The 17943-nt window shown below is 42.0% G+C and overlaps 2 protein-coding genes across 2 annotated transcripts; both read right to left on the bottom strand.

Annotated features, from left to right (window-relative positions):
- Positions 1-1298: 1298 nt before the first annotated feature.
- LOC130405653 (uncharacterized) lies at positions 1299-13340 on the bottom strand. Its single transcript, XM_056610827.1, has 9 exons — positions 12913-13340; positions 11445-11612; positions 5464-5510; positions 4095-4135; positions 3441-3524; positions 2935-3026; positions 2646-2708; positions 1997-2120; positions 1299-1678 (listed from the first exon to the last, which is right to left on the bottom strand). The coding sequence occupies exons 1-9, from the start codon at positions 12934-12936 to the stop codon at positions 1299-1301; spliced, it is 1023 nt and encodes a 340-aa protein (XP_056466802.1). The 5' UTR covers positions 12937-13340.
- Positions 13341-15700: 2360 nt separating this feature from the next.
- LOC130406132 (weak toxin 3-like) lies at positions 15701-16607 on the bottom strand. The gene is made up of 3 exons (XM_056611531.1): positions 16501-16607; positions 16129-16227; positions 15701-15991 (listed from the first exon to the last, which is right to left on the bottom strand). The coding sequence occupies exons 1-3, from the start codon at positions 16550-16552 to the stop codon at positions 15906-15908; spliced, it is 237 nt and encodes a 78-aa protein (XP_056467506.1). The 5' UTR covers positions 16553-16607; the 3' UTR covers positions 15701-15905.
- Positions 16608-17943: the final 1336 nt, after the last annotated feature.

Genomic DNA, 17943 nt, shown 5'->3' with positions numbered 1-17943 from the left:
ACAGAATAAACTTTGTGTCAACTTTTTGTGAGCTTTTCTAAAGTAAGTACTTTCTACGCCAAACATTTGTAAATTACATATTGAGTTAGGACTTGAAATGTTTTATTCAGCATTTAGAAATTACATATATATTCTAAACAGAGTTAAAAAAAATTAATATCTGTCTTAAAATTGTATATAGCCAGAAATAAAGGCTTATTCAATCCTTTTCTAATGTACCTGAGTTGATCAATCCATCCTTCATGTAATTTATAAATCCATAGTGACCTCACATATCATTATATTAGCAAATGTTACTTTTTATGATTTCCTATGTTGACGGAATAGGAACCTTGTGTAATGCAGTGTGGTATCACAGCAGACCACATTTGGCATCAGGTGGATTTAGATGCACTCGGTTACGCATCAGAGAAAATTGCTGGGATCAGATCAGGTATTTGGAACCTGGTTCAGTGTCCCGCCACGGGCGGACTCAGACAACGCATAACGTTGGGATGAGATTCTGGAGACCAAACACTATCTTGTTCATTTTAATGTAAATTATAACCCAAGACGATGTCATAGCTGGTGTCTGGGTCACGTACTGAGGTAACAATGATAATTGTTGTCAAGAATGTGAGGAACGGATCAGGAGAGCTGAGCTGGATGACAGCAGGAGATAGAGGAGGAGAAAGGTTCCTACGGGATAACCCAGCCCTAGTGTCTGCATCGGACCCTGCACAAGCCCTCGCTTAATCAGCAACGAATGGGATTCCACCAGAAGGACCTTCTGATCGCAATACGGGATCATCCTTCTCACGTTAAACAAACCCCCTTCACGTTGTCATGTGGATCCTACACAAACAATTCGTGCCATATCGAGCGTATAGCGATCGCATCTGTTCACAGCTATACCGCAGGCTTAACTCAGTGTGACCAGCTCTCAGGGAGCCCGGCAGGTCATTGACCTTTCAGGATAATCTTGACGTGTGTCTCGGGTATCAGCTGAACTTGGAGTTCAGTTTCAAACAAATGACATGTAGGTGACACAGATTCGATGCACTGCGCTCTGTCAACTTTGCACTCAGTCTTGGAATATAAATATACAAATAATAGGACAACCAGATGAGTTTATCGGGGACACGGTATATGTTTTTTACAAAAAGTTAACGAGAAATGTGGAAAGGCGAAGATGTTATGACCCAAAACACCTGGATCTTTCCGTTAATAAAAAAACAATATACAATACGTAAGAGATAATACTACTACTACTAATAATAATAATAATACATTATCATCATTGTCATGGTGAATGATCATCATAAAAGGCCACTTACATTAGGATCCGTCAGGTCTGTATCAGTGGAGGATCGGCGCACTCGCGGTGGCCCCCGAGGGCCCGATAGAGCCTTCTCCCCCGCCTCCTGGTCTGCTGTCTCCTCCCACTCCCTCCCACAAGACGCCGTAAAGTCTCCGGAGTGGGGTCGGTAGTCCGCCAGCGGCCTGCAGCAGGTGTGCTTGACGTCCGACCAGGCTGGGCTGCTCCCGGCCACGGTGCCCAGCCGCTGCTGGGGGTTCTGGGGGTGATGGGGGTGGGTGCTGCTGGTCTTCTGGACAGGCAGCGTGGAGGCCTTGCCTGGGTAGGTCCTGTATGGGTCGTCTGAGGAGGGAGCTGCCTGTGTGGCGGCGCACATGGAGCCTGGAGGCCGAGCGAAAGGAGGGATGAACATGTCAACGCAAACAAATAACTGAGCCTTCACCACAGGCCTATTTAGTCAGTGGTGTGTGTTTGATGACAAAGCAATATGTGTAAGTAGCATATAGTCTGTCTCTAGGGGATAATTTGATTACCAAAACAGACATGCAGATAGAGATTGTGTTATATTCTACAAATGTGGTTCGGATTTCAATAATAGTTTGATATAGGATCAATCGCCGCTTAGTGTTTTGGTGATATTAAGTAGGATTCTTGCAATACATTCCAGAGTTGAGCAGTAAGGGCGTATCAGGTCTGTACCTGTATTGCTGTGACACCTCCTGCTACCCTCTTTACCAGCCTTCCCGACCACCTTCTTCCCAGGTTTGTGGCCTCTTTTAGCAGCTGATCTGGGCTCTGTGGCCACGCCGTTAGCATGGACGCTCTGGAGATGGACCGACACATGAAACAGATGACTGCTTTTTCTGGTCAACATTGTGTGTAATTTTGTGTGTGTGTTTTATTCCAACAGTCCTGGTTTTTGGATTTAAACACCCACCCTCCCACCAAAGTACACGTACACACACAGACACACAGACACACACAGACACACAGACACACAGACACACACAGACACACACACATATACACACAAATATTCAAAATCAAATAATGTTGCTTTGAGAAGACGATTCTACGGCATCAAATGTGAACACAGTAGCCGCTTGGTCAACATGAACACACAGGCAGTCCTGCCAGAGCCAGTGGCCAATCACAGACGTCTGTGTGTCTGTGATTGAGCCATTGGCATCAAGATTGAAGTTCACTTGGCTTTATAGAAAAATACCAAATGCAACAATATACATTAAGTAATACTGTGCTTGTGATGTGAGGTCTTGTATTGTTGACGTGTAACAAATCAGTAGCCTCGGTGCAGTCCAGGATAGTGGGGTCACAGGGGGTCACTCACAGGCTCTCTCTGGAGGCTGCCACACCAGTCCTCACTCAGCCTCCTTCTCTCAAACACACCAGCCTGCAGATCCAAATAAAAAGGTGACATTGTTTGTTTGTGGAACACACTAATCTTGTGCAGCAGCACTCAACTACAGTGTGACTGGTTTCCATAGCAATGATTGACAACATCAAAAGATGCAATTGTATAATTGACTGGGGTTGAATTACATCAAGTCAAAACAATTTGATTCAATGATTCAATTACATGGACACATTACGGCTCAAAGTGTGAATGTCAGTCGTACCTGGGGGAGCGGTTTATCCTTCCTCTTGGCGCCCGGCGGGCGGCTTCCATTGGCTCCTTTAGCGTCCGTCCTACGCCTGGACTTCCCCGGCCCTGTAGCCAGAGACACACACGTGGCATTGTACACAGAGATCAAGGTAGACACATGGTGACCAAAGAGGGTTTGGACTCTGTACCACTCCATTCCTAGTACTAGTTCACAGTAGTTTCATGAAATATGCCATTGAGTCAAGGTAAAATATCAAGTATATATAATATCATCATAAACCAATGATAAAATACAGATGGATATGTTTTATTTATTCGTGCCCTGCTCAGGTCGGAGGAATGCTAGCATCAAACCCGGAGGCTAGACCCACACCCCCCCTACGACAGAGCGTGAATCCTTACGAGGGCCTTGCATCGTTTTTGCTCTTTACTGACTCTGTCTTTATAGCTCAGGCCCACGGACACTGCGAATGAACTCAGGCACACAGAGGAGCTTAGCCTACTTGATGTTATATTTACCTTCATCCTGACTGTTTGTAACGTGGGCTAAATCTTCTTGGCTCATGGAAGCCGGCCAGGCAGCAGCATTACCGCAGGGGTTATCTGCCGTGGATGGGGGGGAGAGACAATTTTGAGGGATTGAAAAACAGCACTGATGCATAGTCAAAATTGAATGGTACTATCATCCCAATCATATTTTCCGGCAGCCAAGTAGGTTATGGTAACCGGCATCTAAAATAAAAATAGGTTCCCTCTCTCTCTCTCTTGCAATACCCAAATGGGATTTTACTCAGGGGATCTGGTTTTCTTGATTTGAGTGGCAGAACGGCAAACGTTCAGGCTGATCGGTCGGTCGGGTCTATTTGGAAGCTCGTCAGGGGAAGAAAGCGTCTGTTCACCGGTGCACTCCACGACTGAATGCGGGAATGAATAAGGTGTGACGAGAAATGAGTGATTGAGGAACCTAGTATATAAACACAGAGCCCCAACGCAAATACTACGCTTGAGTCAAATAAATCTCAGAGTCAGAACCCTTGGATAGCAGCGCTGGGTGCAAAGGGAGGCGTACGAATTGGGCTCATTGACCACAGGGCGGCACTGCAGAGCTAATGTTCATGGACAGAGGAAACACTATGCTGATGTGACACAGTAGAGAAACTTGATGGTACATACCGAGGGCTTTGACATCTGATGCTGATTTGGATGCGTGCGTTCTGGAAGCACAAGAAATTATTGAGAAACAACGAATACAGTGTCAAGAGCTTGCTCTAACAACGTGAGCTCTAAGGGAATGTTTGGGTTGCTCTTTGAGTTTAATTGTCAAACAGTTTCAAACAGGATCTAGGCTTTCAGTAATGGAACACAAAATCATTGAGCAGTACCAAACGGTGGCTCACTGCAAGCGATAATAAGAATCGTGCAGGGTGTCTTGAATCGGCTTATACCAACCAGCCCCGTAAACTGCCAACTGCTGGCCCAGTAGTCCAGTGATTCTTATTGAAAAACACTTATCCAATAAACCTATTTCTTCTTTGTATGTTACACCAAATACACCTGTTGTTCCCAATAGCAAGTGGGGGTTACTGTTTGTACCGGGTTCTTTGTCGCTGAGAGGAAGGAAACAATGGGAAAGCGTCTGGATGGCTGAAGGAGTGGTTTAAAGTATTAAGTTAACCATGCACAGAGTACAACACGCACTGCATTTCCTGCCATATAGCTAACCCGCATTGAAAATCGTTTTCACTTGAATGGGTGAACAAAATAGGTTTTAAAATAACATTGCACGCACCCTGTGAGAGCCTCAACAACAAGACTCCTTTAATTTTCTGGACGTCATTTAGGAGCAGATATTGCTCAACGTGGAAAATATTTGCTAGTTGCAGCCCTTCATCAAATGTGCTCAATGTAACATTTTACAAATGGGAAGATTAACAATGAGGACTATAGTGTGTTTTCCTTTGTTTTGTGTTCCTTCCTCTTTGTGGAAGTGTATTCCACTTTGCGGGATCATTATAAAACAATCACAGGTGATATCACCTTTTTGACTACATCTACTCATGCTACTTGACAAGTTCATTTAATGACCCTTTGTACTAATATTTCTTTCATCCCTCCCTCTCTCCATTTGAAAGGTGCATGGTGGTTAGCATTGCTATTGCCACTGCAGTCAAGGAGCCTTATGCCAAAGCCATGGTAATCAAGACCACGGCCACGTCAGCATCCCCTTCTTTAACATGCAATAGCACGGCCCTCCAGAGACATGACAAAAAACCACCTACATTCCATGATGGTAAGTCACTCGGACTGTGAGAAACCGCCTTCTGGGTTCACCTTTTGTTTCTTTAAACCACACAACATTTTTTGATGTTGACGATGTGATACTTCCTTAAACAAGCCCTGTGCTTTCATTGGTTCAGCGCTGATGCGTGGTGGATGTTGCCAGCTTGTCTTGTGTGGTGCTATGATCGGGCATTATTTTGCCTATTACTTTGCTGTCAAGAAGTGTGTACAATCCATTATCTGTGTGTACAATCGGTCTTACCTTCGTTTCTTCTTTTTAGCAGTGGTCCCATGCATCTGAGATATCTCCTGTAGACCAATGATATGATGATGTTGAGCATTTCAGTTATCACACTTTAATGCATTGTATATTTTAGATATGTGTATATTATTATTTATGTGATGTACAGTATCCGCGAGGACATCTAGAATCTTTACTTTTTTCATCGGATCAAATTATCTTTTTTGCTTTCAGTGTAAAATGCCCTAGTGTTATGCTCCATCCAGAAGTGTTAATTTAAAGCACAGAGCTTTAGACAGCCTGGCCTCCACAGCAGCTGTCAACGGGCTCTTTTTGATTATCATGATTTCATAATCAGCTTTCTATTTCCTCTGCTGGGCCAGCAAAATCCTCCACGGTCCAAATCCACTGGCCAGCGCTATTCGGCTCCATTTAATCAACATACATGTCAGAAGAGATTACCTGCCCTCCTAGCGTTGTGTTAGAGGCATGTGTGGGCAGGAATGCAGGCACTATTCATTATTTGAAAGTACTCTCTGTGTCATGGGTGTTGCCTTTGCAGCATTGTATTGTAAAGTGTCACACAAACAGAATAGGGGTGCCCAGACTAGCCGTACTGTAGGGTTTTCAAGCACTCCAGGGCAATTTACTCAATACCAAATTTAATAAATCTGTCTGAAACTGAGAGCACCAATAATTAGTGTATGCACATAGTAGTTAGGGAGTTTTTTCTTGCCCTCTTAGGGGTTGGGTTTACGTGGGTGTCATTAATGTATGGCCTATTAAAGGCCAACTATGCAACATTTTTAATCATGCAGGTTGAGAGTTATTCTGATGGTTCTACAACCATTTCTGGGTCGTTAGGTTGGTGTTTCATTGCCCCTTGTCGCTTCTCCAAGGAAAAGCGAATATGCAACTTGCTCTGTTCGGACCGACACAATCCGCAAGTATCCAATCGCGCCTCGGAAATGTAGTCAGATTGTAGTTTCGAAAATGCTTTACGGCACAGATACACCCCCAAACATGGCACTATCGTTATGTATTATGTTGGCCAACACTCTTACACTGATTGTTCTGTTCAACCAAAGATAAAACAATTATAATCTAGGATATAAATTCTCCCCGTCAACTATAAAAAAGGATGGATTTATGTTTATTGCAATACAAATACACCATTTAAAAAATGTATAACCTTGTCTACACTTTATGAACATCTACTTCGGACATGGCTCCACGCATTCGCCGGCTTCTTTGAAAACAAATGCACATGGCTAGCGTAAAAGTGCATGGGGAAGGGTCGTCAACGAGTTGTTACGAAAGTGTTGTAAAATATCTACTATGAAGCTGTAGGGGGTGCTGGCTAGAGAAAAGTGCGTGCGTAAACCAAGAAAACAGCGAAGAAATGGCCTTTAACCCCTTTGGACTGGAACATACATTAAAGGAGCATTTCACCGGTGGAGGCATGAATATGTATTGAAATTGGGAATAATAAAATAAAATTCTAATTTGGTGCCGTCTTGACCGAGAAAAGGCAGAAAGTGACTTTTTGGCGCTTGTGGATTGAAGACAACAACTCCCACCACGCACCACGATGCACAGCGTCGCTGGCCACTCCCGCTGATCTATATCTCCGCCTATCGGACACCTCGCTGTTCCATCTGCCAAGCTGATACCGCAAGACTGCTTGAAAATCATTTCATACAACATTTCTAGTGAAGAGTATTAGTTGGTGAACTCAGTGAATTAGTCCTTGTTTGTATTTCTTTCGAAATGGTGAACTTTTGCATGGTGCCATCTTCTGTGTCAGTTCCAGTACCTTCCGCCATTGTACTTCAGTTTTATCAACAGCCTCTGTTAGCTTAGCTTCAGACGCTGTGGATATTAGTTTCTGCTGGTGAAGCCACCCACTGGCACTGCTCTAATAGGTCTGTAGCGTCAGTGGGTCTACAAGCACTAGCATGAAACTACAAGCACCAGTGCTTGTAGTCTTACGAGAATCCTCCCCTCTTACACTTCCTATTTACATCTACGCAAAAATCGTCATATTGCGTCATCTTAAACAGGAAGTGTTGGAGATCAATACGGATCTCTCCAGTCTCTCCAGAAAATAAGGTAATGATGCACGACCATTCAAAAATATGAGTGGGTTGCTAACGATACAAAGCTTAATGGAAATGGGTGAAGTTTCCCTTTAAGGGAATACAAATAAAATTGAATTGAAGTAGTGCAGGAATGACCTACATGTTGCTTGGACACCTGTCGTGAGTCAACCAATCGTGTGTGTGTTTGTGTGTGGGTGCATGCATGCATGCATGTGTGTACATGCATGCGTACATGCATGCCTGTGTGTGTGTGTGTGCCAGGGATGGAAATTAACACCAGCCACACGCCATTTGCGGGTGGATTTGTATGGTGGCGGGTGAATTGTGTCACTTCACCCGCCACTGTCTCTGGGAATACTTTCCAGTAGGCCCGATCAAATTTGCATATTGAATACATTCGTCATATGCCGCTGCAGTTTTACAACCATTACTGTCAACATCCGGCCCCCTTCTTCTTCTACGCCTCTTTTGCTGAACTGCGACTGACAACATCCGGGATAATATACCGGTAACAGGGCTCTAAAGTCTCACGCATTCGGCGTGAGACCATAGCTGTGTTCGAAATCGTTCCCTATCAAGGATATAGTGCACTATATAGGGTGCTTGCCATTTTGTAGTGGTGTTCGAATTCTCAGTGGTACACTTAAAATACCCCAAATTTGAGTGTACATACAATGTACCCTACATGTTACTCCCGTATACCACAATGCAATGCGGTCGTGTTTTTCCGGAGGAGAAGAAGAAGCTGAATAAACGCGAAAACAAATACATTTAATGATGGAGTCTCCGGCTTTCGTATAGAAATGTCAACAATATATTTGGGATTTAACATAGAAAATGTAACATTCAAAATTAATTAAAAAAAACTTGAACAAGGAAATGTAACATTCAACATCAATACAACCTCCAGCTTTCCTCGTGAGTGCCCGGTTTGTTTACATGATGTGGGCGCATCTGTCTGCCTCACACAAATACCCGGCGCATTTACTAACGCAAATGACGTTTAGAAATGTTCAGCGTAGTGTCCGAATTCTTGTTTGTTCGTTCCCTATATAGTGAACTATATCATGAACACTATATAGGGAATAGTGAGTGAGTGTAGGGAACGATTTCGAACACAGCTTTTATGTCCATGCGTGAGACACACGCAATTCGGAAGAAGACGATGGGTGTGTCGCATAGACGTCGTCATCGTCTTGCCGTCCCTCCCCGTTCTGTGATTGGTTCCCCATCAGGCGAAAATCGGATCCATGGAATCCAGGCTGCCTTGCAGCGCGAAATGAAATCGTGCGCAAGGCAGCATGCCTGTAGCCAGGCTATTTCGGAGGCGGGACACGTTCAGAATTCCATTAATAAATTAACAGACGTGAATTGTCTGGCTGACTGAAATTTGAGAGGGGTTCTGGGAGTGTCCATGGTAAGATTTGTGTAACCAATGAGAGAGAGGTATGATCAGTTAGGCATGACGAAGGAGAAGTGTATGGAAGTTAATCTGTGCCATCGGATTTTGAAAATAAAAAGCCATTGAATTCTAAGCACTGAATATTTATGCATTGAACGTACATAACGTATCTGGATTTGAATTTCAACGTAATCGACGTCCCCACGTTGAATTTTTTAACGTTGAATATTTGATTTTGAATTTTTAACATTCAAAAATAAAGCTGAATAGGAGTTAAATTCAAATCCAGATACCTTATTTCAATGTATAAATATTCAGTGCTTAGAGGTCAATGGCTTTTTCCGATGGCACAGATTAACTTCCATAGAAGTGACTCAAACATTTTGTGGTTGAGAGGGCGTATCGGTTTCCACCATATAGGTTTCTACAGGACAAAATCTGTGTGGGGCTGGGGTAATCTAGTGGGGGATATGTTCAACAAAAGAACAAGGAATTGAAAGCTACTTACAATAGGCCTAGGCTACATTCATTTCCCATGATGGCAGGCAACAATGTTCCACTTTCAGCTGGAATTCACCGGTACATCAAAACCACGTGTCTTCTTTAGATTTCAGTTCCCTTTATTTGTTCACACAGTTCAGCAGCAGCATTCATTCAGAATCAGAGCCCACATTAAATCTGCATTTAGGGAGACTATCACCACTACCCAGCCGAATAATAGATGCGCTATAAATGGTATAGTATATAGCAGTCAGGAACATGGGCATAGTTGTGGAAGTACTGGTGTTAGAAAAAAAAAAGTTGACGGGAATTAAAGTGCTGCACATCGACTGTACAAATGTAGATTATTCATCACAAAAAATGAAATTCAGAAATCGAATAGGCTAATAAAGTCTGAATTATGAGATACAATTCAGCATTCTGATAATAAAGTCTGAATACTTGGATAAAATCCGAATTCTGATAATTAAATCCAGCATTAAAGGTTCATTTAAGAAGGTTCTCACCAGTCATTTGTCGCCTGGTCGCGATGTCAAGGTTTTTTTTTAAATAGTTCACTAGCGTGCAATAATTTGCAGTGTCAGAATTCAGAGAATTTAGTCAGCATTCAGATTTCTCAGAATTCTCTGACACTGCAAATTAAAGCGCTACTGCTAGCGAACTACTTTCAGCGGGTCCAGAGAGAACTTCCTTAAATTAACCTTTACTCCTAGATTTGCATTAAACGCTTTTGTGTGAATTAATTTGGTTTTCTTTCATGGAAGCCGGAAGTGGGAGATTCCTGGGGCTTGCCCCATGAATTCAACCCATGCACACGCTCACACAACACACTTCGTATTTCTCACACAGAGAAATTACCAGGATAGCGGCCACCAATTTGGGCCGCTATTTAACAGTGTTACAGGTAGGAATCAAATTTGTTTCCTGTACGTAGGGTAACCAGACTTCCTCTTTTGCCCGGACATGCCCTCTTTTTGTGACACTTTTAAAAATTGTTTTGCGGAATTTCAAAATCGTCCAGGATTATATTAAAGCCTCATACATGTTCACAATGAATTTGCGTTGCTTTTCTCTGGGTCGTTCACAAACTAGTTAGGCTACGCCCTCCCCTACTCTGTTCTGTTCGCTTTGCATTGGTGGAAGTGATTAGGGGGAGTGGTTAGGTAGAGCCTTCAGATTGGACGGTTTGACTTACTCAGTTACCGTCGTGTTTTGTATTTATTTTTTTACCATTAGTTTTATAGGGACAAACATTAATAAATTTCTCCTACAGGGCATTGATAAACTTCTATCTAGACTATTGATCAGAAAGAAACACTTGGTCATACTTTACACACTTTACCACTGCATTGGCCTAATGCCACAGATATATTTTCAGCATTGGACTGAATGCCACATAAATATATAATTATGTTTTTGCACGTTTGCAACGTTTAAAAGTTCAGGGTATAGAGTTCAAGTATATGCCTCTACTTGTATTGCTTAAGCCAATAGCCTTTTGAGGCAGTGTTTTTTCTGAATATTAGTGTTAAGGGCCAATAATGCTTACTATCAAACGTTAGTTACCAGGTCTGTGGACACATAGTCCCATGTAAATAACATGTTATGATGGTGTAGCCATGCATTTTGTTTTATTAACGTTTTCAACTCAGTTCCTTGGTAGAACCTACTTACAGTAAAAAAATCTTCTGATGGAAAAAAAGATGTGCATGAAACACACTTTTTGTTATCTATTGTTACTATTATATTGTTTAAAATGTACGCATATATTAAAAAAATATATAGCGTATTAAAAGTGGCTGGTAAAAAAGATTAGTGGCTGGTAGATTTTTTAATCTACCTGCCACAGTGGCTGGTGGGCAAAAAAGTGAATTTCCATCTCTGGTGTGTGCGTGTGTGTGTCTATGTGTGTGTATTTGTGTGTGTGCGTGTGCGTGTGCGTGTGTGTGTGTGTGTGTGTGTTGGTGAGCGAGTGTGTGAGTGTGTGTTGGCCGCACCATGGAGATAGACCTCCCAGTCCCCTTCCAGCGGCTGCTGTCCTCCCGTAGCACCCCAGGGCTGGAGGAGCGGCTGCAGGAGTGGCTGGAGTGACGGCTGGGCACGGCGAGGGCGGCCCCGTCCCCGGAGCTCTGCACCGCCTCATACAGGCTGTCAATGGAGCCCTCCTGTTCAACCACACGCATGTGTTTAAAAGGGGGCCATCAAGACGGTCTACATCTATGCGCACGCATCAGTGGATCGATGTGCGTGCAAACGCAGATTGTCACATATAGAAATGCCTGAACTGAAATGAAATTGTTTATGCATACACACATGGAAATGGATGCCGCGCCATTATCGCCTACACCAACACAAACACATGCATGCACACACAAAAACACACACACATACACACACACACACATACACACCACTGGAGAGCAAAGCCATGTTGACAATGTGCAGATATCAATAAGTTATTGACTCAACCGAAGAGAAGAATATATTCAACATTTGAAGCATAAGAGTCTCTCTGCTTACGAGGGAATGGGTGTTCTTATGAGGCTTTATAATGTGATGCTGCTTCAAATCTCTTTTTAGGATTTAGATTGTCTAACATTGTCAGAAGAATGAAAATGTCCTAAAGCAAGCCTCTTCGGGGATTAAAATCCATTTCATTTCATCGGGGCGATCTTCTCGGTAGAATATCTTGGATAAATTTGCATCTAATGTCAAATCTAGTTCATCATCAATGTAGGGAACTAGGGTTTTCAAATTGATGATTAGTTTTAGTGAGGCGCCTCAAGTTCTGTTGATGCTTTGATCTCTGTTTGATTTATAAGAGATTGACAAAACCAATGCAAACACAGAGACACATACACACACACACAAACACGCACAACCATTACTTTTTTCTGAAGCAACACGTAACACGTGCACACCTGGGTCTTAGAATGAACCTTGATAACATTGCATAGCATGATACGTTGCTGTGCTTCCCCCTACATGGGCACAGGTGTATCCAAAACAGCTAACATCCTTAGGCCACCAAGGATGCTGAGGATGTATAGTGGAGAAGAAAGAGGACAAAAAACGGTCTGTGGCATCGAGTTTGCATGCTTGAACCTATTATCCTAACCTAAGCTCTTGTGCCTAAACACAATATCCTGGCATGCGGAAACCCTAGTGACACTGGAGTCAAACTACTGTGGCAACTGCCTGCCACGTGAGGAGTCAAGACAAGACGCCAATGTCAACAGTCAAGTGTCACTGACTAATGTAAACGGTATGGTTCTGAGGTTTCAAAACACCTCATTTACAATGTACAGCGAAATAATATACCTTTTATACAATCATATAATGCAGTGAGGCTGTAAAATGAATTAAACTCTCAATTCAGTTGGGAGCTACTTCAATGGCCTGCGCTTAACAAAACTAAAGACAGTAACCGACATACATTAAACAACACACAAGTTTAGCCCTTACCAGTGAAAAGCAGAAGAGATTCATCTTGCACCACTATGGTCTCTCCCTCCCTATCTCTCTCGCGCTCGTATTCCACCGTATTGTCGTAAACGTGGCGTTCGGGAAACAGTGCACAGAGTGACGGCCAGAGACCCGAGACAGATGACAGCTTTCCCGGTAGCCTGCTGTCTCCACAGATTAAAACCAGGGTTGAAATCCCTCCCTTAATCCAATAGATGGACCACCATTACTCTGCTGGACCGAGCAGATCTCACTGCGGACAGCAAGATCACCGTTCACAGAGCCACCACCTCTATACATGGGCAGGGGGAAACATATTATTCTTCACCTTTGGTCGCATTTCACCGGAATGAACACACAGGCCTACGTTCCTATGGTGGCTCTGCATTCAGGCAATGCCTTGCTCATGGGCTGAGTCAAGAGTGATCATATGTGCATTCTTTGGAAACATGAAGAGATAAGTATTGGACCATGAAGAGGTAATCCAATCCAGAGGCTTGAGGAGGGACTTTTTTTGGTCAGCCCCAAGGTGTGATGTAGATTAAAGAGCACAACCAATCCTCTTTTTACCCGGCCGCCAGAGAGCAAATCAAGTTCAGCATGTGAGCTAAGTGTGAAACACACACACACACACACACACACACACACGCACGCACGCACGCACACACACACACACTCACACACATGCGGTTTATTCAATTAAGTGAAGCTCATCAGACCCTGCACTCCAAAAGAGTCAAGGTAGAGAAACATTAACATCAACAATTGAAAGGTGTGGCACAATGACATATATTGTGCCAACATAATTGTGTGTGTGTGTGTTTGCGTGTGTGTGCGTGTGTGCGTGTGTGTGTGTAAAGACACAGTTATCTTGACTTTGTTCGAGCACATGTCACACACCTACACTTTGTGACCAGGGGGATTAGCAACCCTCCTGACCTATATCTGTGACTCTGAGTACAGTCTGACCTACTGCATGTGCCTCACAGCGTGCTCTGGCTATATGTAAGGGGAGCAACACTCATCTGATCAGGACTGACTTTACTTTATCTATATAAAGCTCTCTCTCTCTCTCTCTCTCTCTCTCTCTCTCTCTCTCTCTCTCTCTCTCTCTCTCTCTCCTCTCTCTCTCTCTCTCTCTCTCTCTCTCTCTCTCTCTCTCTCTCTCTCTCTCTCTCTCTCCCTCTCCCTCCCTCTCATATTGTTGGTTGACATCCACACAAGTCCAGGTATGTAATTTTTAGGTAGTTATTATCAGATCGCTTTTTATCCCAAAAAGATGTGTCATGTAGGGTGACACTCCATTAGAGTTAAAGTTACATTTTTGGAAATCTAAGCGTCTATTCATCATGTTTTTCAAGCATCATAGTCGGTTCAAAAAGTTGAACAATTAGAATATGGCATGAGCTATTACAGTTTTTCTGAAAATGGAACTATGCACACAATTCTGAAAACTTGAAGCTCATTTATCAAATACAAGACTCCAGATTGCTAAACTCTAAGCACAATTCCACTGATTTCAAATTTTTCACACTGGCCTTCAGAACGCAACAACTAATTACCACTAAGTCTAACTCACTTCTCACCTGTTCAAACTCAACTGGCAAAACACTTCAATCATGTGTCAGAGGATAAAAGAGGACTCGGTGAGCTCTACCGTGTTGTAGATATGGTCCTTTGGCCTGATCAGGATTGGAGGTGGGATACATACTGATTTACATGTAGATCTGTTTCACCTCATTTCAATTCTTATTTTTATTTTTTGTTGGCCTACGAAAAGCTTTTTAAGCAGTCAGTTCAACTGAACATTTTACTGAATTACAGTAAAAAAAATATATTTGCTTTGTTACCTTTTTGTACTTGCATTTCATCATTACATCCCCCGAAAGACAATCTAAATATTTTCTTACTGTAGTGTTTTTAATTTTACTTATCTGTGCAATTACTGTAATGTAATTGACCAAAATAGGTAACATTGGTGTATTGCCAGAACAATGTTGCAGCATCAACTATAGGTGTACAGTATGAGTCTGGGAAGCTGAGATTGTGAGTTTAGCCCATTGGATCTCATTGGATAGACAAATATGGATTGTATCCTATTCTGATTGTGTCAATGCAATATTTATATGATATATTCACAGTATTGTAATACAATATGGCAACAGTCTTTATACTATATGTACCACCTAATTGCAACTTTAAAAGAGAAAGCTATTTCTAAACAATTGTATTCATTGGAATATGTAACATGGCCTCATAAAGACAAAACATATGTAAATAGTATTTAGATTGAAGTGTTCTGAATTGATCACACCAGCGTTTAATTGATGCTCTCTAAGAGATATTCATTTGATAGCTGTGTTTACTGTTTGGTGGAAAAAATCTGTTTTGAGAAGAATTTGTGTAGTTTTGACAAAATGATTACAGTAACTCTTTTCAGGTTTGTGTTTAGAGTTTTGAGAATTTGAGCTATAGTTTCAGAAAACGTGTTTAAACGATTGAGAAAAACTGAATTTAGCCAATGCAACCAGTAGTATAGATAAATTTCAGGTTGCTGGAATGCACCACATCTCGTATAAAGTGTGTGCGTGTGTGTGTGTGTGTGTGTGTGTGTGTGTGTGTGTGTGTGTGTGTGTGTGTGTGTGTGTGTGTGTGTGTGTGTGTGTGTGTGTGTGTGTGTGTGTGTGCTTGTGTGTGTTGTGTGTGTGTGTGTGTGTGTGTGTGTGTGTGTGTGTGTGTGTGTGTGTGTGTGTGTGTGTCAATTGAAATACCAAAAAAAAAGGCAACATCTTGTTTGATTATAATTGCACTAGTTTAATGCATTATAGCATATTTCCAAGAAAAACTGGACCAATCAAACTAACGAAGAAACAAATGAAGAATATCTGCTCTCTGATTACCAAGTGACCTAGCCCATATGGTATATAATGTTACATTGCATAACGTTTTTTAATGATTCCTTTGATTAAAAAGCGTGGTGGTTGGAGAGGACTCTAGTGGTTGCATTCGTCTTCCATGCAGCAGTCCTGGTTCTCGTCCATCTTGCACTCAGACGCACAGCTTCTGGACACGGAAGTCTCTGTTTCAACAAGGAGAGAAAAATTAGCATTCACATGTAGCGCTTCATGTTTTTATGTTTTGATTTTCTTCTTTCTTCCGAAAGGAAAAAAGGAAAGCAAAAGAATACCTTTGTGAAGGTATACATAGTCTATTCACCTGTGAAAGACATCTTGCAGAATTTCTCATGGTTGAGACATTCTGTGGCGGTGGCGCAGCCCTCCTCTCCCTCACAGACGAAACATCTGAGTGTGTGCACTAAGGAAAGGAAAAATATGAAAAGGTTGCTAGTTACCATGTGTTGCTCTTTCTGCCAAGGTGACATCTAAATACACAAATTATGGAAAGTAAACAGCGAAAATAATGATTTTTTTCGGGTAAGATACAACCATCCAGATAATTGCAATAATCCAATGATTTAACAGATCATGAGGGAAGAACAGATGAAGCCTACATGAACTCACTAAAGATAACGTGATACAAATGTGACAGGACATTTAGTCAGAAAGGAATCCAGAAGAATTGACCTACCCTGGGTGCTACACATCAGTACGACCAACAGTGCTAGCAGGAAGACCTTCATGTTGCTTCTGGACGAAGTGGATAGCAGATCTACAGCCAGACCTGCTTTTATGCTGCCACACCGCACGTCCAGCCGAAGCCGGTTGGTCCACTTCTCTTTGAGTCTGTCATACCATTCAGGGTTTGTTTTACTTTTTGTTCTGCTGTTTCACTACATGGTTACGCAGTGGCTGAAACTAACTGGGAATTCCCCAATGGTTACAGATAATATGGTATATGCTATGCTGTAGAGTTTCTACTAATGGCTACTTATGTAAAATACGCTAGCATCATATGCATATTTGGAAGTATAGCACATATATACTTTTTCCGGGAGCTCAGCCTTTGTCTGTATTTCCTCCATGCGCCTCTGATCAGGACTGACTTTACTTTATCTATATAAAGCTCTCTCTCTCTCTCTCTCTCTCTCTCTCTCTCTCTCTCTCTCTCTCTCTCTCTCTCTCTCTCTCTCTCTCTCTCTCTCTCTCTCTCTCTCCCTCTCCCTCCCTCTCATATTGTTGGTTGACATCCACACAAGTCCAGGTATGTAATTTTTTAGGTAGTTATTATCAGATCGCTTTTTATCCCAAAAAGATGTGTCATGTAGGGTGACACTCCATTAGAGTTAAAGTTACATTTTTGGAAATCTAAGCGTCTATTCATCATGTTTTTCAAGCATCATAGTCGGTTCAAAAAGTTGAACAATTAGAATATGGCATGAGCTATTACAGTTTTTCTGAAAATGGAACTATGCACACAATTCTGAAAACTTGAAGCTCATTTATCAAATACAAGACTCCAGATTGCTAAACTCTAAGCACAATTCCACTGATTTCAAAATTTTCACACTGGCCTTCAGAACGCAACAACTAATTACCACTAAGTCTAACTCACTTCTCACCTGTTCAAACTCAACTGGCAAAACACTTCAATCATGTGTCAGAGGATAAAAGAGGACTCGGTGAGCTCTACCGTGTTGTAGATATGGTCCTTTGGCCTGATCAGGATTGGAGGTGGGATACATACTGATTTACATGTAGATCTGTTTCACCTCATTTCAATTCTTATTTTTATTTTTTGTTGGCCTACGAAAAGCTTTTTAAGCAGTCAGTTCAACTGAACATTTTACTGAATTACAGTAAAAAAAATATATTTGCTTTGTTACCTTTTTGTACTTGCATTTCATCATTATATCCCCCGAAAGACAATCTAAATATTTTCTTACTGTAGTGTTTTTAATTTTACTTATCTGTGCAATTACTGTAATTTAATTGACCAAAATAGGTAACATTGGTGTATTGCCAGAACAATGTTGCAGCATCAACTATAGGTGTACAGTATGAGTCTGGGAAGCTGAGATTGTGAGTTTAGCCCATTGGATCTCATTGGATAGACAAATATGGATTGTATCCT

The sequence above is a fragment of the Gadus chalcogrammus genome, chromosome 16 (assembly GCF_026213295.1).
Source record: "Gadus chalcogrammus isolate NIFS_2021 chromosome 16, NIFS_Gcha_1.0, whole genome shotgun sequence".
NCBI classification, from domain to species: Eukaryota; Metazoa; Chordata; class Actinopteri; order Gadiformes; family Gadidae; genus Gadus; species Gadus chalcogrammus.
Note: the sequence above shows the minus strand (reverse complement) of the source record. Positions and strands in the feature narration are given on the sequence as shown.